This window comes from Thalassophryne amazonica, chromosome 9 (assembly GCF_902500255.1).
Source record: "Thalassophryne amazonica chromosome 9, fThaAma1.1, whole genome shotgun sequence".
In the NCBI taxonomy this organism is placed as follows: Eukaryota; Metazoa; Chordata; class Actinopteri; order Batrachoidiformes; family Batrachoididae; genus Thalassophryne; species Thalassophryne amazonica.
In genome coordinates, this window is record NC_047111.1 from 59,335,213 (window position 1) to 59,358,980 (window position 23,768).

Genomic DNA, 23,768 nt, shown 5'->3' on the forward strand with positions numbered 1-23,768 from the left:
ATTATAATTGTAATTGTGTTGTTATAGAAGTGTCCAGAACAGTACACAATGAATGAGAAACAACCAGCTAATCAGTTTTCCTGAGACCTCCAACTCAACACTTTTCCCTTTTGGAAAACATAGCAAAGCTAGTGATACATAAAGGGGAAAAATACAGTGAAAACTTTGTTACAGTGTGTGGGATTTAGTGTCACCTTGTGGTGAGCTTGCAGAATGCATTATGCTGTTGCCAGTCATGATTGTGTTTGTTTTTACTTCTTTGGCAACAGGGATTCATGCTCTCTTGCTTTATGTGACGATCAGTATGTGTAATTATTATTATTTTTCCATTTCACAAAAATCAGTCGATGGCATTTAGCGGAGCAACCTGATTGCGCTTTTCTCCTTCAGCCACACTGTAAAAACTTAAATAATTATTTTGAGCTACTGTATTAACATAATGTTGCAACAAGGACATTATTCCATTGTTACTGTAATTTATACACCAATGAACAGATGGTCATGACTTCTGTATTCCAATTCTACTAAGAAACACCCTTAAATCCTACACACTAACTTTAAAATGACACTTTTTTTTAATAAATCATTTACATTTTAACAAAATAATACAGTTGAGCTAAGCTACATTGGATGCCAAAGTATATATGTCAGCATGTTGCACAACAAAGCTATATATATATATATATATATATATATATATATATATATATATATATATATATATATAAAACTCAACAATAACTTTCCATATATGGGGAGAGTGCATACTGTATGTAATAAATGAAGGTGGATATTTGTTGTATCTTCATCTTAATGACCAATGTTTTGTCTACCTGAGGGTGTTTTTTTTTGGGGGGGGGGGGGTGGCTACTGTTTACAGTTTCATACTTGTACCATGTTAACCTTTTGTTCACCCATGTCAAGTCACTATATCAGATTCACTGTCCTGAGTGATGACAAAATGCCAAACAAGAAGTGGATCAGAGTCGACACAACTGCACCCGCCTCGGACCGGTACACAACTCTGCCATCCAAAGGCTGCGTAGGCCGGAAGATGTCCGTCATGGGTTGTCCCGTCCAAAATCGGCACTGTTGAGTTATTGCCACCAACTGGTGTGGAGAGGAAAGATTCAAAAGACTAGAAGGCAGGATTATACAAAGACAACGGGTTAAAATGGGAAAACCAGGAGACACAAAATCTCTAAGCACAGTGGTCAGTGATCATCAGTATTTACACAACGTATATCTGATATGCAAGTAGTTAAAAATCACAGCTGGACATTTTCAGATCTGATTTGGAAGAAGTAAAGTGATATATAGACTCTGAGAGCCTTTAGTGTCGCTGCTTATCTCCAGATTCTGTAGTGTGAAGTGAGCGAGCATCTACGTCTCCCCCTGGATGGTACCAGTCTGATGCAGGTTACTTACCCAGTCAGAGTTGCTTACCGTTTACAACTGGATGGATTGAGACTATGCATATTAAGTGTCTTGTCAAGGACACATGTAGCACAAATGGGATTCAAACCCAGATGTACATATTGGCAGGCCAGGCCCATACCACCACTACAGGTGTTTTCTTGAAAAATTCTCTTATGTGTGGTTGTGAAGAATTGCCCATTTTTATAAAAAACAAATATTTTTGGGATGTCACTAGTCAACTATAGGTTTTTAACCTATTTTGTAACAGGTGTTTTTTTTTTAAATTTAGTAAAATTAACTTCGAGCAGGTAGCTCAGTGTTTAAGCAGTTGTACTACTAATATGTCTGCCTCGGTTTGATTCCCAGTCATGCAACCTGTCTGCCTGTGTCCATGGACAAGTCCACTCGCTGTAAATGGGTACCGGCCTTGACGGGGGAAATAACCTGTGTCAGACTGCTGTCCTGTCCGGGGGACATTGTAGAGTCTTACTTGCTGCACATAATACAAATTACGAATAAGCACCAATGAGTCTCAAAGCCTGTATAGGACAGTTTCCTTTGGTTTAGATAGAAATGTGACATGAGTTTAATAACCAGTTACAAATGAAATGTAAATTAATTTTTAATGTAAATGTTTCGTTGGTTAATAAGAAGGAGGGTCTTTAACTGATTATAATTATAGCTGGACACAATCCAACCACTAGGGACAATGGGCAGCTCCAATCCAGGGACCACCTCCAGTTGTGAAGATGCTGCCTAGGCCAAAGGCCCACAAAGAAGCAGACCTTAATGTCCATGTTTTTGTTTGCTAGAGGAAACCACCATCATTAAATGCAATTATTGAAAATAATTGTACGTGTACGGAGTATTCATCAACTAAGGCATTTGTTGTTGGTTCCCTCAGTTGTCCTGCCTGGTTGTGGACATCTGAGGCATAATCAGCTCAGCAGTGTAGCTTTGGAAGCTCCCCTTCATACTGAAGTGTAGTACAATATCCTCAAACTATATGCTTCAGTCCCAATGAGTTATTTTTGTTGCGTAATGGGGGTTTTAGCCGAAATGGTAGCAAAAACACTTGAATAAACTGTTGCTGTCCCCATTTAAGGTCACATGTGGATCATTAGGTCATACAGCAGTCCTGTCACTAGAGTCACTTGGAACATTTTGGAGTTACTGTGAAACTTTAAAAATGTTAAAAGCAAGAGCAATTCATAGATTTTAATCTCAGCATGTGCTGTATCTCTTTGACCACTGAAAACCCCCCAAAAACCTGTTCAAATGTTGGAATGTCATCTACAGATGTGTAACACAAAGAAAAAACAATGTGAAAATGGAGAAGCAATGCTGCCATCTTCAGGACATGAGGGCTCACTTTAATGGTTTGAGTAATAAACTGGAAGGCGATGCTCTAGCGAATGCAAAGCCCACAGCCAAAATCTGCATCAGTGGAAAAAGTACATTGTTCTTAATCACAACAGCCTGAGTCTTCTTACCTTTATTTAACCAGGAAAAGAGTCTCATTGAGATTAAAAATCTCTTTTACAAGAGCGTCCTGGCCAAGACAGGCAGCAAGGTTACGTGTCAATTTCAGCATTCCACCACACATACAGAATAAACAAATTACCAGCCAATGGAAAAGTTTCAGTATAAAAGTTCAAAAACAACACATTTTTACAATATAAAGAGTCTGACCTTGGGTGTATTGGAGGTGACTTGTGACGGAATTTTTCCAGGGACATATTTTGATATACCACCTGGTAAGAGTGAGTTTCTAAATCGCTTTAGTAGCTGCTGATTACTTGACTGTGTGAATCTGCCCGGAAGCCAAAATACCCATGTGTTACCATTTAGCCATGAAATGATCAAAGCTTGAGTGACCTTGGTTATAAACTTCAAGGTCAAATACAAACATATATTTTGAAAGTCCACCTATGACTTCCTGTTCATGTCTAGCAGTAACCATGGGTAAAAAATTCATTCATCCATTTTCTTATGCTTTATCCGGAGTCGGGTCGCGGGGGCAGCAGCTCAAGCAAAGCCGCCCAGACCTCCCGATCCACACACACCTCCCCCAGCAGATCCGGGGGAACCCTGAGGCGTTCCCAAGCCAGCCGAGAGACGTAGTCCCTCCAGCGTGTTCCGGGTCTTTCCCGGGGCCTCCTCCCAATGGGACGTGCCCGGAACACCTTTCCAGCGAGGCATCCAGGGGGCATCCGGAAAAGATGCCCGAGCCACCTCAACTGGCTCCTTTCGACGTGGAGGAGCAGCGGCTCGACTCCGAGCTCCTCACCCTATCTCTAAGGGAGTGCCCAGCCACCCTGCGGAGGAAACTCATCTCGGCCGCTTGTACACATGATCTCGTTCTTTCGGTCATGAGCCAAATCTCATGACCATAGGTGAGGGTCGGAATGTAGATCAATCAGTAAATCGAGAGCTTTGCCACCCTGCTCAGCTCTCTCTTCACCACGACGGTCCGATACAGTGACCACATCACTGCAGATGCTGCACCGATCCGTCTGTCGATCTCACACTCCATCCTTCCCTCGCTCGTGAACAAGACCCCGAGATACTTAAACTCCTCCACTTGAGGCAACGACACGCCACCGACCTGAAGGGGGCAAGGCATCTTTTTCCGGTCGAGAACCATGGCCTCAGGTTTGGAGGTGCTGATTTTCATCCTGGACGCTTCACACTCGGCTGCAAACCACCCCAGTGCACGCTGAAGGTCCTGATTTGACGAAGCCAACAGAACCGCATCGTCCGCAAACAGCAGAGATGAGATTCTGTGGTTCCCAAACCAGACCCCCTCTACACCCTGGCTGCGCCTAGAAATTTTGTACATAAAGGTAATGAACAGAACCGGTGACAAAGGGCAGCCCTGGCGGAGGCCAATGTGCACTGGAAATAGGTTTGACTTACTACCGGCAATGCAAACCAAGCTCCTACTGTAGTCGTACAGGGACCGGATAGCCCTTAGCAAAGGACCCCGGACCCCGTACTCCCAGAGCACCCACACAGGGTGCCCTGAGAGACACAGTCAAACGCCTTCTCCAGATCCACAAAGCACATGTGGACTAGTTGGGCAAACTCCTATGAACCCTCGAGTACCCGATGGAGGGTGTAGAGCTGGTCCAGTGTGCTGTGACCAGGACGAAAACCAGACTGCTCCTCCTGAATCCGAGGTTCGACTATCGGTTGAACTCTCCTCTCCAGTACTCTGGAATAGACCTTACTGGGGAGGCTGAGGAGTGTGATCCCCCTGTAGTTGGAACACATCCACCAGTCCCCCTTCTTAAACAGAGGGACCACCACCCTGGTCTGCCAATCCAGAGGCACTGTCCCCGACCGCCACGTGATGTTGCAGAGGCGTGTCAACCAAGACAGTCCCACAACATCCAGAGACTTAATGTACTCAGGCCTTGCCACCGAGGAGCTTTCTGACCACCTCTGTGACTTTGACCTGGGTGATGGATGAGTCCCCAGTCTCTGCTTCCTCTTCGGAAGATGTGACAATGGGATTGAGGAGATCCTCAAAGTAATCCTTTCACCGCCCGACAACATCCCCAGTCAGGGTCAACAGTCAGATGACCCTGAATGGGTAAAAAATGTCTCAGCGTATTGACTTCCTTCAGGGAAAAAATTTGATCCTACACTGTGACTTTGACCTTTGACCTCACAACTTGAAAAATTAATAGTTTCCACAGTTGTGTGTGAATTACAGTGGGGCCAAAAAGTATTTAGTCAGCTCCTTATTGTGCAAGATCTCCTACTTAGGAAGATGAGAGAGGTCTGTAATTTTCATCATAGGTACACTTCAACTATGAGAGACAAAATGAGAAAATCACATTGTAGGATTTTTTTAAAGAATTTATTTGTAAATTACGGTGGAAAATAAGAATTTGGTCACCCACAAACAAGCAAGATTTCTGGCTCTCACAGACCTGTAACTTCTTCTTTAAGAAGCTCTTCTGTCCTCCACCTGTTACCTGTATTAATGGCACCTGTTTGAACTCGTTATTTGTATAAAAGACACGTATCCACAGCCTCAAACAGTCAGACTCCAAACTCAAACATGGCCAAGACCAAAGAGCTGTCAAAGGACACCAGGAAGAAAATTGTAGCTGTGCACCAGGCTGGGAAGAGTGAATCTACAATAGATAAGCAGGTTGGTGTGAATAAATCAACTGTGGGAGCAACTGTAAGAAAATGGAAGACATAAAAGACCACTGATAATCTCCCTTGATCTGGGGCTCGATGCAAGATGTCATCCTGTGGGGTCAAAATGATCATGAGAACGGTGAGCAAAAATCCCAGAACTACACGGAGGGACCTGATGAATGACCTGCAGTGAGCTGGGACCAAAGTAACAAAGGCTGCACACGATGCAGAGAGGGACTGAAATCGTGCAGTGCCAGGCGTGTCCCCCTGCTTAAGCCAGTACATGTTCAGACCCATCTGAAGTTTGCCAGAGGGCATGTGGATGATCCAGAAGAGGACTGGGAGAATATCATGTGGTCAGATGAAACCAAAGTAGAACTTTTTTGTAAAAACTCAACTCGCCGTGTTTGGAGGAAGAAGAATGCTGAGTTGCATTCCAAGAACACCATACCTACTGTGAAGCATGGGGGTGGAAACATCATGCTTCGGGGCTGTTTTTCTGCAAAAGGGACAGGACGACTGATCCGTGTACTGATCTGTGTTAAGGGAAGAATGAACGGGGCCATGTATTGTGAGATTTTAAGACAAAACCTCCTTCCATCAGTGAGAGCATTGAAAATGCAATTTGGCTGGGTCTTCCAGCACGACAGTGATCCAAAACACACCGTTCAGGCAATGAAGGAGTGGCTCAGTAAAAAGCATTTCAAGGCCCTGGAGTGGCCAAGCCAGTCTCCAGACCTCAACCCCATAGAAAACTTGTTGAGGGAGTTGGAAGTCCGTGTTGCCCAGCGACAGCCCCAAAACATCACTGCTCTAGAGGAGATCTGCATGGAGGAATGGGCCAAAATACCAGCTACAGTGGGTGCAAACCTGGTGAAGACTTAAAGGAAACGTTTGACCTCTCTGTCATTGCCAACAAAGATTATGTTACAAAGTATTGAGTTGAATTTTTGTTATTGAACAAATACTTATTTTCCACCATAATTTACCAATAAATTCTTTAAAAATCCTACAATGTGATTTCCTGGATTTTTTTCCTCATTTTGTCTCTCATAGTTGAAGTCTAGCCATGATGAAAATTACAGACCTCTCTCAACTTTCTAAGTAGGAGAACTTGCACAATCAGGGACTGACTAAATACTTTTTGACCCCACTGTGTGTGTGTGTATGTATATATATATATATATATATATATATATATATATATATATATATATATATATATATATATATATATATATATATATATATATTAAATGATACATCAAACAATGTCGGCAAACTTTGGTGCTTTTACTATAAAACACAATTGTACTGACACTTTTCACATATCTACCCCATTAAATGTCTTTTGTAAGAATGATGTTTCATGATCATCCAGTGGAATTTCACACAGTTGTAGACTCAATGCCCAGGTGCACTGAAACTGCTCTGGTTTCACGTTGTGAATAATACCTTACTTTATTACCTCACTTTATCTTGGTTTTTCCTTTAATCTGTCACCCGCCTCTATACTCTGACCGCCAAATTTAAATCTTTGCTGCTGTTTGCACACCTGACGGCTACTGATGGGCAGCGTCTTGTGGAACACCGTCCAGGCCACTGCCTGTTCACATCCCGGTGTTGTCATGGAGCCCACATAGCGATAGTAACCATGGAGGTCCTTCGCAGGTGGGATAAGGTCACTGAGGCGGAAATTTGGGATCACGGTGGTGCTACCTTAAGACAAAAAAAAAAAACAAATGTGTTACATACATAACATCTTATTCTGCCACCTATTGTGTTCATATTTTAGCACTTGAGCGGTCACCGTTATTTTGTACATGGCCCAAAGCAGATATTACTGCATCCATGTGAGGATGGTCATCTGTAGTTTCCTGTGAGAAGGACACAGTCACCTCCGATGAATGGTTTTTGCAGTAATGATATTAGACTTGTATTTGGTGTATACATCACAGCATAGTACCTCGAACAGGAAGGCCAGCAGAGCAATTCCTGCCATATCGTGTTCCGCCTCCGCAAGGGAACCATATGGCTCCTTAAAGTGAACGATGTGCATCTGGGTCGAGGAAGTCCAAAACGTGTTGCAGTAATGCATTTTATATGTCATTAAAAAGTGTAAAACAATCAGACATGTTTTGTTAAACCCCTTGAATTAAAGCTAAAAGTCTACACTAAAGGTAGATTTTGTTTTTTTTTTCATTTTAATTCCATTGTGGCAGTCTACAGAGGCAACAACAAAAACAAACCCACCCACGTCACTGTCCATTCCAAATACTTATGATGCTAAACACATAGGAACAAACTATCCTGTGATGTACCTCCATGGGGAATCGCTCTCCATCGATCGTGTGCTCTGATCCTGGTTTGCCATCTCCTCCCCAGTGGAAGTGGAACTGAGCGGCCCGATAGCGACCCGCCAGAGCTCCTCCGGTTAGTTGGACCGACTGCGGCAGAGAAAAGTGAGCTGCAAGAAAGATGAACCACAACATGATTTTGTCTAATATGTGTGGCAAAATAAATAATATCTCAAAGAAATGCAATGCCAGTGTGAAGCAAGATGTGATTTCATAAAGAACAAATGACCCTCATTGTTTTACTGATTTCTTGGCTGACTGTTACCAGAGTGTCCTTTGTTTTCCGCTGTAATGTTGATCCTGCTGGTGTGACCAATGAAGTTGAAGGGTAGCAGTGCACTGTTGACGTGCACTTTGCTGGTTGCAATGTTGATCGGTGACTGGCGTAATCCTCCGCATCTTGGAAACTGGGCTGGCCAGCGACTGGGGTCTAGACAACATAAGTAGGAACAGCATCGTTACAGCTTAGGCTTTGCACATGTCTTGATATTCATTATGTTGCACAGATGATATAAGGCTCAGGGCTCTAAGGGCTCAGAATTGTTTAGTTCAAATGATTTTTCATTGTTTCTTTGGCCTGCAGTGTTATGATCTGTTTTTACACACATACCATATTTTCTGGACTATAAGAAGAATAAAAAAAATACTTGTTTGATCCTGTGATTTATATTTTGAAGCCACTTATATATGGAAAAAATACTGCATTATCATCTATGGCCACAAGATGGCAATATCTACATGTGACATATACAGACTGTATATACTGGATAAACCCTTTGTGATGCCACCACAGGTTTTCAGAAGAGTGGTTTTGAAGCTCATGTAGTTGTGGGTGTGACTGTATTTGCACTGCTTACTCTGCCTAATTCCCAACCAACCCATCAATTGATAAAGAGGTGGAGCGTGAGCGTATCTGTGCCTGACATGGGCAGGATCATTGAATCCTGAACGCGCCCCCCATCTCAGAGTTACCAAACATGTTGAAGCTAACAGGCTAAGATTGGTTTGGGTATTTTGTTAATATATTCTTGTGTATTGGTCAGTGATTTTCATAAAGGATGGCTTTGGTGCAGGCATAACAAACTGTGATCTGCTTATTGCCTGAATAACTGTGGAATAATTTCAATTTATTTTCATTTATATAGTGCCAAATCACAACAAAGTTTCCTCAAGGCGCAATGGAGCTAACTTAACAAATCTACCGATACCTGCTAACATACAATAAAATAACACAAAAATGTCACTGCACAGACATACTGGAGCGCAGACATCTTAGATTCTCTGTAAGCACAATTAACCACAGTGCAAGCCATATTATCTCAGATATTTGTAGTAAAATACTCAGAGAGGACAGACATGGTAGATCTACATTAGCTAGCAACAGCTGCTGACTGGGCTTTGGACTTGGCTCACCGGCATATGCTACCTGTCAATCAATGTGACCACACCCCTATTATGTATACCTTTATGGCTTAAAATATCTTGTGAATTATATGTCAATCATGTCTTGTACATTTGTCATGATGGGGAAACTAGCTATACAAACCAAAATCTTTTTTTGTACGATGCTGTAAACATAAAAAGGCAGAAACCATAAATGTGGTTCAAATGTTCTTACAGTACTGTTACATCTACTTAAGTATAGTGTGGCATACTTTTCCCCTGCAGATAAGTGAATGTCTCCACAAGTTCAACTTTTTCACCACATACAGATACACTTGTTATGGCCAAAGTCACTGAAAGTCTGAGTCTTAGTCTTGATCCAGAACAATCACAAACCCAGACACTCCGACTTGTCTCTCAGCATCTCAAGTGCTGCAGTCGACCTACTCTCCTTGGCTTTTGAGACCTGACAGGATCAGGCATACACAGTCCAGAATGACTAGGCAGGATTTTATTTTTTGTATAGTGGGAACATAGTACAGAAGCTTGAATCTTCGACTGGACTGGGTTGCTTGACACGAGGACGTTTCGCTTCAAATCGCAGAAGCTTCCTCAGCTAAAATTCTTGCTCTGGTGACTTCTGTCTTGACTCTTGTAGAGAAGAATAATCAAGAAGTCACAAAAGCTGGAGTTTTAAACCTAACCAGACCCCTCCTACCGAGAGGCAGACTGTTATAGGCTAGTGACTAAACAATAGCTCTAATTAGCACCTATTGTGCTCTAGTTAGCACCCTCCTAATGACAGGGCTGTCCCTCTCCTGATGGCTCCCTTGATGACTCTGCTGATGACGTGAATGACTCATTACCATAAACAAAAGACTGAAACTGCTTTGACCTGAGTACCCCATTGTAAACAGGGGATAAAGCGTGTCTCAGACCCCCTCCCCGGTTAAGGCTGGGTTTCAAACGTTTCACAAAGAATGCCTCCTTGACCCCTCTCTCAAACCATTTCTTCTCTCTGGCTAATATTTTAACTTCCTTGTCCTCAAACGTGTGGTTAGTGTCTTTAAGGTGGAGATGAACTGCAGACTGAGGTCCACTGGCGCCCTCTCTGCGGTGCTGGTATAGCCTTTTGTGTAAAGGTTGCTTAGTCTCACCTATGCAGTGTTCGTTACAGTTTTCCTGACATCTGATAGAATACACTACATTGCTCTGTTTGTAACTAGGGATCCTGTCCTTAGGGTGAACTAATTTCTGTCTCAAGGTGTTAACTGGTTTAAAGTAAACTGGGATTTTGTGCTATCTGAAGATCCTCTGTAGTTTTTCCCCTACTCCTGCTAAATAAGGGAGAGACACTCCTTTTCTTCTTGTCTCCGTCTCCTGTCTATCTGGTCTCTTTGTTCTCTGGGACTTCTGCACTTTGTCCAGGGACCATCGTGGGTACCCACATACTGTCAGAGCGATATATTAAGCCAGTCTCAGGGAGACAGATTTGGTCCTTGTTTTTGTTTTCTTACCTCTGCAGGTGTCGTCACAGGAGTACTGAGTCTGGTAGCACCACTGAGCTGTGGAGGAAGCACAACGCTCAGGTCAAGCCCAAATACAATACAGTTCATCAGTGAACCAAAGCAGCTGTGACTAGTTAATAAATTTATATTTATATCTTGTCATGTTCATACTCTATTAGCCAGAGTCATTTTTCACAGTCTGAGTTGATAAGATGCATTACGATGTTGTGGGAAGTTCATCCTTAGTCAGAACAAACCATGTCTGAGTTCATCCGTCTCTCTAACATGATGCACGCTGGCACAGAGTGGTAAGAGCTGTTTATGCTGGCGGATCATGATTCATTATACCTGTGATTGTGCATCATCTACTTGTGAAACCTTTCACACCTTTGGGGAGCTGGTGGCTTGTGACCAGAGCATCCTCAACTCTATTCTCCCATTAGACGGGGGGGAGGGGGAATAATCACAGGTGTTCCTAATCCAGGGCCTTGTTACCCAAGTTGCTTGCTCAGTGTAGTTGGGCACTTTATGTGGTAGCATTGTGACATCAGTGTGAGCGATTGAACATGAAGCATCATTGTAAAAGCACTTGGAGCATCTGAGTCAGATGTGAATGCCCTACAGAAATTCAGTCACCATTTCAGCTCGCTCTGTTGTCAGTAGACTGACCAATGATCTGGGAACCAGCTGCCACCAGGACGCCGATTAATTCCATAAAGATCAGAGCATCATCCACAAAATCAAATCAGTGAACCTTTCCTCTCCATCAAAGGCACCCAAGTTGCTGATTGCCACAACTCTACCCAGTCTAGTTCTCAGACTAGGAGCCAGAACACATCCACAATGCACAGTACTCGCAGAGTGAAGGTGCAGTCAGTGGTGGACTTTTTGGATATGAATCTAGAAATCTCTGATCACTGCTTAACAAGCATCTGACACTGGATCCTGCTAACAGTGAGCCTGCAGTGGAACACCCTTGTAGCTGTTGTAATCCAGGTAGGTGTCAAATCAAACCCCTCGTCCGCTTCATGTCATCTGTGTAACGGATCAAGTAGGGGATTGCCTGTTGGGCTGAAATACTGTGTAGAACCCTGTGTGCCTGTGGTCGCTACAGTAGCCATGAAGGCCCAACAGAGACTCTGAACATAAGTAACAGGGCTCTGGTGAAACAAGAAGTCCTCAATGGTGGCTCAGGCAGAAGAGGCGATGGCTTGTAACCCAACAGCTGTGATCATCTGGGATTTCCCAGCCATCAGATCAGTCTGTCAAGGACCGTGTGTTTATCTGCGTGCACCAACATTCCCACATTAAATAAAACACAGGCACAGGTGTCTCTAAATCGACCGTGACCAAGAGACAATCTTCCTTGACACTGACTGCCATGGCCATGTAATCCAGGTTCCATTCAGGGACAAGTCCTTTTCTTCCAGTCTGTTGGATGATACCTGTTTGGTATCGATGGAATCGACATCTTCTTAACACCAAGAGAACAGCATATGCCCCCTGTGTGAAGAAATTCAACCCTGACACCATAAATCCTTGCACTCTTATGAAACATAAGAGCTGCAGCAGATATGCAGAGGAGTTACACAGCTTACTATGTGCAACCTTTCATCAAACCGATATATGTATGTCCCCATGGATATTAAAGTCTGTCACTACAAGTACCCTACAGACACTGCAGTGATGCCTTCTGACAAAGCACAAACATTTATCAGCTCTCTAAGCTACAACTTGTTCCTTTGACTGTTGAACGCATAGTTCACAGATGTGTGACATGTCCTAAAAGGTTTTTTTTTTACAGCAGTGGCTGTTCAACGTACACAGACATACTGTAGTATAGTATATCAACCATGTTTAAATGTAAAATATCGATAATAATAAAAACAGAATTACAGATAAGTGAGGTTTCTGTTGCTCAAAAGTAATTTTGATTATATTTAACATTATATTTAACTCAGGCAGCATGGTGGCTTAGTGGTTAGCACTGTTGCCGCACAACAAGAAGGTGGTGGGATTGGTTCCCATTCTGAGCCTTTCTGTGTGGAGTTTGCATGTTCTTTGAATTCTGAAATTCAAGGACTTAGTTGACTGTATTACAATACAAAGCATGCATAAAGAAAAAACAAAACAAAAACAAACTTCTACCTCAACATGTCCAAAATTTGTTTAAAATGAAGGACTCCAGTTATAATTTGAGAGGAACATTATTATTTGATAAATTAAAGACTCGAACTGCTGCAAAAAAAACAAAAAAAAAAACAAAACAAAAACACTGTTTCTGTAACAGGTATAAACATCTGAAACATTTGTCCTGAACATAATAAATTATGTGGTCCTCTAGTCAACCTTAAAATACTATAAAAATAATATAATCTCTCGTTATAGTATGGACAATTAAGTTTATTGATTTGGTATTATTTCCTTTGGATTGTGCACTATTATTTAGTTTGTCATGATGAGAAAATTCAGTTCACTGATTAATCTCAAATCTGTGTGCGTTGTTCCTTTTGTATTTGTTGTTATGAGTATATATATATATATATATATGTATATATAGTAAAAGGGGTGGGTGTATATAAGCTTTTGCTTCTGCCTACACCCTTTCGGTCACATGTGCTACTGTAATTTTTTTTTTTTTTTTTTGATAAGGAGTTTTGTGTGCTGAATAAATCATTCATTCATTCATTCTCCCCGTGTTTGCGTGGGTTCCCTCCAGGTACTCTGGCTTCCTCCCACATCCAAAGATATGCAGGTTAGGTGAAATGAAAACTTTAAAATTGTCCGTAGGTGTGTGTGTGTGTGTGTGTGTGTGTGTGTGGGTGTGAATGTGTTTGTTTGTCTATACGTGACCCTGCGACAGACTGACGTCCTGTCCAGGGTGAACCCCGTCTCGCTCCCTATGACTGCTGGGATAGGCTCCAGTGATCTTAAATTGGAGTAAGTGGTTGAAGATGTGTGTGTGTGTGTGTGTGTGTGTTATTGCACTCACTGGCTCTGAATACCTTCCATCCTATGCTTACTGTCCCACCAAAACCTGCTGATAAAGTCATTTAGTTTTAGATTCCCTTATTGTGTTGCTGATGTGAATAAACCTCCAGTGTCTGAGTCAGCGATGGGAATGAAAGGTGCTGCAGAGAACCATTTAGCCAAAACAGGAATACAGATTAACCCTACCTCATCCAACAATGCCGTGCTTTGAAAGGGGACAAACGTTCTCACCATCTGAGAACAATGCACAAGTGAAAAATAGTTTTTCTCCACCTGGGTCACACACCTTCGTATTTGTATAACACAACAGCACACAATACACTGTATTTTCCCGTGATATAACATACAAACAGACAGATTCATTATAGAGTGTAAATCTTTTCAGGCTTACATCATAATTCGCGTTAAAATTCCAGCTGTACTTAACACATTAAATTCACCAACAAAAAGGAATATTTAAATCATAAATGACATTCGTACTAAACTTGAGTTTATATTTAACACTGTCAATGTGCATCTGCCAGATAATTTTGTGCAAATGCACAGAGAGCGATCTACAAATATTCCTTGATTTGCATAACTTCCACTTTTGTCAAAGGTTCATGTACACGCACACGCAAAGCCTCTTGCAGACGCTGTTAAAATGTAAATATTGTTCTTGATTAACTGATTAATAGAGGGGCTTTACTGAACATGTACAAATTGTTTGTAAGACAACAGGATCTTAATAATTAATTAAACAACTGCTAATTATAAAAGAACATCTGCATCAGATGCTCAAAGCGCTTTACAATTATGCCTCACATTCACACACACCGGGAGCAATAGGGGATTAAAGGCCTTGCCCAAGGGTCCTTAGTGATTTTCCAGTCAGGCGTGGATTTGAACCCATGGTCTTCTGGACTCAAGCCCAACACCTTAACCACTAGACAATCACCTCCCCAATTAAAACATTATATTTTTAACTGTCAAGATGTTACATGTAGTGCAAAGAATACACGTCTAAGTCTACGTAGCATATGTAACATTATGCAACCACTAACATTTGACAATTGTGCCGTCAAGAGGCTTCAGAGGTTTTTTTTTTTTTTTTTAATCTGTCAGGATGTTACATGTCATGCACAGAATGTACATAGGATATGTAAAAGCATGCTGCCATCTACATTCATCAACCTTGCAGTCAAGAGGCTTCAAATGCAGTAGTGGGCACAGTTCCGCTAATTATTGAAGCTAGTGTTTTTATTAGCTGATTAGCTTTCCAGATAACTTTGAAAACCATGAGCGGACCGATTAGCTTCCGATAAATTTAGCTCCAGTAACTTTTAGAATGCCAAAATATTTTTGCGAGCATAGTGTATAAAGCTTAACAGCTAAAAACATTTGTAAAGTCTGAAATCAGAGATTTTAGTGCCTGTCTGTTACATTTTTTGTAGCAGACAGACAGCCATGAATGATAGAGCTCTATTCTCTGCAGGCAGAGAAGAGCTGACTACCACAGAGAAAGAAAGAAGAAGAGAAGAAAAAAATAAAACATAATTTCTCTTCATACCATAGACCTGCCCCTCATTTCACTGGAGTCTTGCACAGGCAGACAGTCTTTGACTTATGGGTATCATTTTAAACAAACTAATTGAGGACAAGTTATTGAAATTAACATCACGTCTGTCATTTTACAAAGTGAAAATATCAGCTATATGTTGTAGTTTTAAAGTAATGCACTAATTTTGAAGGTTTTAGTGTTTAGACACACATGCCGCATTGCATTATGGGTACATTCATTTCCTGACGTCAGTGGTTGGCTGGTCGGTATAACACACAGTTACTGAAATGTGTGGTGGGTTTTACAAATAAATCTGTATTTGTAAATATGTAATTTTTTTCATTTGTTAAAAAAAGGTAATTTGAAAACTGAAAATTCTGTTTGTTAAGTCCTTCATTACTTTTAGCAAATGTGTGTTCATGGCAGCGTGAATGTTCAGCACTGTGTGCTGATGTGCACAGAACAGAACTAGTGACAGAGGTTCGGCAGTTGTCTCCTGCATAACCGGGGACAGGCGTGCTCCTCCACAGGGCGTGCGCTCTGTTCCACAGCTCGTGCTCACAGTAAGCATCGTGCTCACTGCTCCCCCTCTACGGTGTCTCCGCTCTGGCAGACTGAAGCCCATTAGGATGCAGCAGAGCAGCACCAGAACTCTACAAATGATGCAGGCAGCTAGTTTATGAAGTAAAAGGCATTTGAAAGTGGACAGACAGGGTGGACCAACAGGTTTGAATCTCACCGGAGAGGACATGAACTCCGTTCACATTTCTAGCTGAAGTGACTTAAATCTGACTGTTTTGTGTGTCTGCAAGAGTGTGTGTTATCCAGTTTTTACTATAATTTTCCAGCAGCTGGAAACTCTCTTTTTTATTGTCATCTACATTGTGGTTGGAGGAGTTCTTGCCTGGGAGCAATTCAGTGTAGAACCGCCACTGCCTGGCATTCACGCCAAAGACTTCAATCTTTGCTTCATCAAACCAGAGAATTTTGTTTCTCGTGGTCTGAGAGTCCTTCAGATGGCTTTTGGCAAACTCCAGGTGGGCTGCCATGTGCCTTTTACTAAGGAGTGGCTTCCATCTGTCCACACAACCATCTCTGCAGCAATCCACCAGTTAGGCCTGTATGGTTGTCCTTCTGGAAGGTTCTCCTCTCTCCACAGAGGAATGCTGGAGCTCTGACAGAGTGACTATTGGATTCTTGGTTACCTCCCTGGCTAAGGTCCTTCTCCTCTGATCGCTCAGTTTAGACAGCCGGCCAGCTCTAGGAAGAGTCCTGGTGGATCCACACTTTTTCCATTTATGGATGATGGAGTCCACTGTGCTCACTGGGACCTTCAAAGCAGCAGAAATATTTCTGTACCCTTCCCCAGGTTTGTGCCTTGAGACAATCCTGTATCTGTGGTCTACAGACAATTCCTTTGACTTCATGCTTGGTTTGTGCTCTGAAATGCACTGTCAGCTGTGGGACCTTATATGTATACAGGTGTGTATCTTTCCAAATGATGCTCAATCAACTGTATTTACCCCAGGTGGACTCCAATTGAGCTGCAGAAACATCTCAAGGATGATCCGTGGGAATAGGATGCACCTGAGCTCAATTTTGAGCTTCATGGCAAAGGCTGTGAATACTTATGAACATGTGATTTCTTAGTTTTTATTTTTAATAAATTTGCAAAAATCTAAAAAAAAAATAATAATTTTGAGGAAAAAATTTTGGAATAAGGCTGCTGTGAATACTTTCATAATGCACTGTATGTATCATGCACACATCATATCATTAGATTAATACAGTTCTAGCCAATCTAATCTAATAAAATATGTATAAATCTGTGTTTCAGCATATGCATGCTGTAATTGACTTTCACTGGTCCTGCAGTGATGAGGACTCAATCATACAGATGGCAGTCTGCTAAGAGATTTCATCTAATTAGACAGTGGGGTCACATAAAGGTTTTCTGATGATTTTTTCAGGGACTTTATAAACCTGATTCAAACTTAATTATTTAAAAATAATCAATTCCACTTAAATTCAATTGCTGTATAGGGCATGATTATTTACTCGTGGTCCAGCAGAATTTGCAGTAAATAGTCAGATGTGCATTTTAAAGTAAATGTGTTCATGTCTCGTCACACTACAATACACAACATTCAGAACTAGTAAGAGTCACTGTTGAAAATCGTAATTGTCACTTTTCTGACAGGACTCAAATGCAAATTTGGAATATTTTAGAACATTTACAAGCACAAAAAAAATGTATTTAACAGATAGCACAGTACAAATAAGGAATGCATCTTGTGAGGGGTGCAAACTTTCTCATTTGATCCCACTGCATAATATGTTGTGTAGAAGTGGGGACATGACATGAGCAGATCAGTCACAGAACAGCAAGAAACAGGCTGAAAATGAAATTTTCAGTAACAAATGTCCATTGTCTGGTGGGCTTATGGAAGCAGCTATTGAAATTCTCCAGGTGACTACGACCCCATTGTGCTCCACTTTAGAGCTGCCTATGGAAACAGAGTTAACTGACAAAAATAAATACATCTTCAATTCCAATTCAGTATTTCTGCATCCCTCTGAAGGCTGTTAAAGTAATCAACCCCAAACGACAGGAGAAGAAATCTTAAACTAGACATGGAGACTTGTATTTGTTTATTTTGGATGGTAATCTGAAGGTGCCCTACCTGTGCACTGAGAGAGCAGAGAGAGCAGAACCAGGAAAGAGTCCATCATCAGGACAGGAGATCCAACCAGAGGAGATCCAGACAGACCACCTAGCCTCTCTGACCTGCTCGACAGCTCTGTGAGGAGGAGGAGGAGGAGCTTGAGTTCTTCTTCAATTTGTCCATTCCACTTTAAAGTGCCTTGGCACCTGTAGAGGCCACTATTCAATCATTTTTAACCTGTCATGTAGATTTATGTAATTACACTGACATTTTGCTTGGATTATAAGAAGGTTTTAAGAAATTCTGCCAATATATGATAGATGTTGTAGATCTCAGGGTATTATATTGAATATTCTTCACATATTGTCGTTAAATATACAAGGTTTATTAGAAAACTAACCGGCAGTTTTATTAAAAAAAACGAAAAACTATATGGATTTGAATCACGTGCGATTACACCAGACATGCTTGAACCCTCGTGCGCATGCATGAGTTTTTTCACGCGTGTCGGTGACGTCATCCGCCTGTGGGCAGGCTTTGAGTGAGCACTGGTCCCGCCCTCTCGGCTGAAATCCTTTGTCTGAGACGCTGCTGGAGACGGCGCGCGTTGCTTTATCAAAATTTTTTCAGGACCTGTGAAGGATATCCGAGTAGACACTATTCGAGAAATTCAGCTGGTTCTCGGTGAAAAGTTTAAAGGCTGATGAGAGATTGTGGAGTTTCTTTCACTTTAAGGACAGCTCACAAAGCGGATCGGCGCGGTCGGAGGTGGTGTCCGTCTGGCTGTTTCGAGCTGAAAACATCCTAATTTAAGGCTCTGTTCACCCAGGACGTCATCAGAGAACAGAGAAGTTTCAGAAGAAGCCGGCATGAGGAGTTTATGCGGACATTCCGCTGTTAAAGGAGATTTTGTAATGAAAGACGTGCGGGCAAATTCACCGAGTCAGTTCCGTGACGACGCCGCAAATCCGTCTGCGCCGCGACAGGAAAAACACCTCCGTGTTGAAAACCATTTGTAAAATTCAGGCGGCTTTTGATGGCTTTCAACAAGTGAGTATCTGAGAAATTGTTTAACAGCTGGGCATGTTCCAACTTGTCCGTTAAGGTTTCCAACGGAGGTGTTTTTCCTGTCTCGTGATGGGTGTTATATTTTGTGTTTTCATCATTCTTTCTGCAATTTTTAAATCGTACAGCACTTTGTATTAATGTACTGGAAAGCAATATTTAAAATTATTATTGCATTTCTCAGAAAATTCTAAGAACCTGGATGTAACTGTAAAAAAACAAAACAAAACAAAAAAACAGTTAATTTATGTCACACTTTTGAAAACTCATTGATGTACATTTAATGAATGTTGCAGTTCTCATCAAAATGATCGGTCCTGTGATTTTCAGGTACATCACTCATTAATTAAAATTCTTCAAACACATGCAAAATTTATATATATATATTTTTAAATTTCATCATATGAAATAAGAAAACATTTATTTTGTAGCTACAGCAACTGCACAATACAGGGAGAAAAGGGAGTAAACTATGAAACTTCTGCTCTGGAAACAGGCGCACAATTCTGGCAAATTTTCATTAGTTTTAAATATTTATAGTGATTTGTCACCATCTGTTGGCTAACCGTTGGAATTACATCTGTTTTAAATGCAAAGTGGCTGTTATGGGCTGGTTAGCCTTTTAGCGTAATAATTATCAATCTGGTATTTAATTCATTTTCCAATAAAATATTGCACAGAAAATACTTAAATAAAATAGTAAGGATGACACACACACACACACACACACACACACACACACACACACACACACACACACACACACACACACACACACACACACACATACATACACACATACATACACGTGTAAATAGAAATATGAACTGAAACAAATAATTTGAATTATGATTTATTTGAAACATATGTTACATATTTTGCAATGAATGGGTACCATGTGTGATTGTCATATGTGATTTCAGAGATTTTTACTTGTCTAAATATTGAGATGAGTTTCAGTTGTGCTAGGGTTGGCCAAATGTACAGTATTTAAATGTGTCAAACAAACTGAATGGCGTCTGTATAAGAAATTAAATAAAACTGAATAACGGGGTCATCATCAAAGAGATCACTGAGGCAATCAGATCAGGCAATAATGAAATGTTTGTTGCTTATGCTGACCTTTTATAAACCCTGATTAGCAGTTAACATGTCAACTAGAAGCGCTAACATTGTAGAATTGTCATCCATGGATGTGGTTAGTTATCAACAGGCGGTATCCTGGGACAGGGGTTATAATAAAAATGTAGAACTAAGCCAAACTCCACATATTCAGCCATATACAACCCCTGGCAAAAATTATGGAATCACCAGCCTCGGAGGATGTTCATTCAGTTGTTTAATTTTGTAGAAAAAAAGCAGATCACAGACATGACACAAAACTAAAGTTATTTCAAATGGCAACTTTCTGGCTTTAAGAAACACTATAAGAAATCAAGAAAAAAAGATTGTGGCAGTCAGTAACGGTTACTTTTTTAGACCAAGCAGAGGAAAAAAATATGGAATCACTCAATTCTGAGGAAAAAATTATGGAATCACCCTGTAAATTTTCATTCCCAAAACTAACACCTGCATCATATCAGATCTGCTCGTTAGTCTGCATCTAAAAAGGAGTGAACACACCTTGGAGAGCTGTTGCACCAAGTGGACTGACATGAATCATGGCTCCAACACGAGAGATGTCAATTGAAACAAAGGAGAGGATTATCAAACTCTTAAAAGAGAGTAAATCATCACACAGTGTTGCAAAATATGTTGGTTGTTCACAGTCAGCTGTGTCTAAACTCTGGACCAAATACAAACAACATGGGAAGGTTGTTAAAGGCAAACATACTGGTAGACCAAGGAAGACATCAAAGTGTCAAGACAGAAAACTTAAAGCAATATGTCTCAAAAATCGAAAAATGTACAACAAAACAAATGAGGAACGAATGGGAGGAAACTGGAGTCAACGTCTGTGATCGAACTGTAAGAAACCGCCTAAAGGAAATACAGAAAAGCTAAAAGAAAGGCATCATTAACACCTAAACAGAAAAAAACAAGTTTACAATGGGCTAAGGAAAAGCAATTGTGGACTGTGGATGACTGGATGAAAGTCATATTCAGTGATGAATCTCGAATCTGCATTGGGCAAGGTGATGATGCTGGAACTTTTGTTTGGTGCCTTTCCAATGAGATTTATAAAGATGACTGCCTGAAGAGAACATGTAAATTTCCACAGTTATTGATGATTTGGGGCTGCATGTCAGGTAAAGGCATTGGGGAGATGGCTGTCATTACATCATCAATAAATGCACAAGTTTATGTTGATATTTTGGACAATTGAAAGGATGTTTGGGGATGATGAAATCATTTTTCAAGATGATAATGCATCTTGCCATAGAGCAAAAACTGCAAAAACATTCCTTGCAAAAAGACACATAGGGTCAATGTCAATGAGCAGATCTGATTTGATGCAGGTGTTAATTTGGGGGATGAAAATTTACAGGGTGATTCCATAATTTTTTCCTCAGAATTGAGTGATTCCATATTTTTTTCCTCTGCTTGGTCTAAAAAAGTAACCGTTACTGACTGCCACAATCTTTTTTTCTTGATTTCTTATAGTGTTTGTTAAAGCCAGAAAGTTGCCATTTGAAATGACTTTAGTTTTGTGTCATGTCTGTGATCTGCTTTTTTTCTACAAAATTAAACAAATGAATGAACATCCTCTGAGGCCGGTGATTCCATAATTTTTGCCAGGGGTTGTATAACAGCATGTTAAATGTGCTGGCCAATAAATAAAACAGCAATCTACTGTTTCACACATTTGATTTTTCCATCCACAGTATTTAAGCAAAATGGTGAATAATTATGCTGTGTTCTGCCGGTGGAATGCAATCAGACAACTGTGTGTACAAATCTCTGCATTACACCTGCTGAACGTAGCTTAAATTTTCAAGTTTGCTTAAATACCATGGAACAATAATCAAATATCTGAAATAGGAGAATGTTCTTTTTTGTTCCTGTTATAGTAACCAGTGCATGCACATGTTGTGCGCATCCATCCTGACGTCCCTCACGGACTCCAATATGTGTGTGACTCACCTGTTACACATAATAATAATAATAATAATAATGACTTAGATTTACAGAGGGCATAGAGACATTTAACTGATAGTTCTTTCAATATGCCTGAAGTTTACAATTAATTGTTAACGCCACGGATTCAAACTCACAAAATACAGATTCAATCGGCATCTGTTAAAATTACCATTTGATCTTGATGAATCATGTTCATGTGTATGTATTTGAACGTTCCCTTCCTCAATTTTGCGCACTCCAGTGGACAAACCCCATATTCATATAGACAAATGTGCTAAATGGACAATACACTCCATTTTGTGCATTTGAAAGACAAAATCCTCAGTGCACGCTTAGTAAATCATCATGCACATTTTTTTTGGTGAGTGATATTGTGTTGGTGCAGGTTTTAATACTCCCAAACCTTTATAGTAAGTCAGGCCCACTGTATTACAACCCTCTACAACTGGACCACACAGAAGTTGGTAAAACTCTCCTGGAGAAGACATTATTTTTTTTATATAAGACCCCATTCCTACCAGGCTGCTCAAGGAAGCCCTACCATTATTTAATGCTTCGATCTTAAATATGATCAATCTATCTTTATTAGTTGGCTATGTACCACAGGCTTTTAAGGTGGCAGTAATTAAACCATTACTTAAAAAGCCATCACTTGACCCAGCTATCTTAGCTAATTATAGGCCAATCTCCAACCTTCCTTTTCTCTCAAAAATTCTTGAAAGGGTAGTTGTAAAACAGCTAACTGATCATCTGCAGAGGAATGGTCTATTTGAAGAGTTTCAGTCAGGTTTTAGAATTCATCATAGTACAGAAACAGCATTAGTGAAGGTTACAAATGATCTTCTTATGGCCTCGGACAGTGGACTCATCTCTGTGCTTGTTCTGTTAGACCTCAGTGCTGCTTTTGATACTGTTGACCATAAAATTTTATTACAGAGATTAGAGCATGCCGTAGGTATTAAAGGCACTGCGCTGCGGTGGTTTGAATCATATTTGTCTAATAGATTACAATTTGTTCATGTAAATGGGGAATCTTATTCACAGACTAAAGTTAATTATGGAGTTCCACAAGGTTCTGTGCTAGGACCAATTTTATTCACTTTATACATGCTTCCCTTAGGCAGTATTATTAGACGGTATTGCTTAAATTTTCATTGTTACGCAGATGATACCCAGCTTTATCTATCCATGAAGCCAGAGGACACACACCAATTAGCTAAACTGCAGAATTGTCTTACAGACATAAAGACATGGATGACCTCGTTTCCTGCTTTTAAACTCAGATAAAACTGAAGTTATTGTACTTGGCCCCACAAATCTTAGAAACATGGTGTCTAACCAGATCCTTACTCTGGATGGCATTACCCTGACCTCTAGTAATACTGTGAGAAATCTTGGAGTCATTTTTGATCAGGATATGTCATTCAAAGCGCCTATTAAACAAATATGTAGGACTGCTTTTTTTTTTTTTTTGCAATTACACAATATCTCTAAAATTAGAAAGGTCTTGTCTCAGAGTGATGCTGAAATACTAATTCATGCATTTATTTCCTCTAGGCTGGACTATTGTAATTCATTATTATCAGGTTGTCCTAAAAGT

General features: G+C 40.7%; 1 protein-coding gene across 1 annotated transcript; it reads right to left on the reverse strand.

The window, feature by feature from the left end:
• Window positions 1–904: 904 nt before the first annotated feature.
• Window positions 905–18,157, reverse strand: ca4c (carbonic anhydrase IV c). Its single transcript, XM_034178141.1, has 8 exons — window positions 18,041–18,157; window positions 10,835–10,882; window positions 8,200–8,364; window positions 7,899–8,044; window positions 7,544–7,636; window positions 7,388–7,454; window positions 7,133–7,296; window positions 905–1,110 (listed from the first exon to the last, which is right to left on the reverse strand). Exons 1-8 carry the CDS (start codon window positions 18,087–18,089, stop codon window positions 928–930), a joined length of 915 nt encoding a protein of 304 aa, XP_034034032.1. The 5' UTR covers window positions 18,090–18,157; the 3' UTR covers window positions 905–927.
• Window positions 18,158–23,768: the final 5,611 nt, after the last annotated feature.

Excerpts from the sequence above, each read along its gene's own strand:
- ca4c (XM_034178141.1), bottom strand. The coding sequence starts at position 18,089 with ATGATGGACTCTTTCCTGGTTCTGCTCTCTCTGCTCTCTCAGTGCACA. Across the intron at positions 7,637-7,898 it reads GAGAGCGATTCCCCATGGAG|ATGCACATCGTTCACTTTAA; the intron begins GTACATCACAGG and ends TCCTCGACCCAG. Across the intron at positions 7,455-7,543 it reads TGCTGGCCTTCCTGTTCGAG|GAAACTACAGATGACCATCC; the intron begins GTACTATGCTGT and ends TCCTTCTCACAG.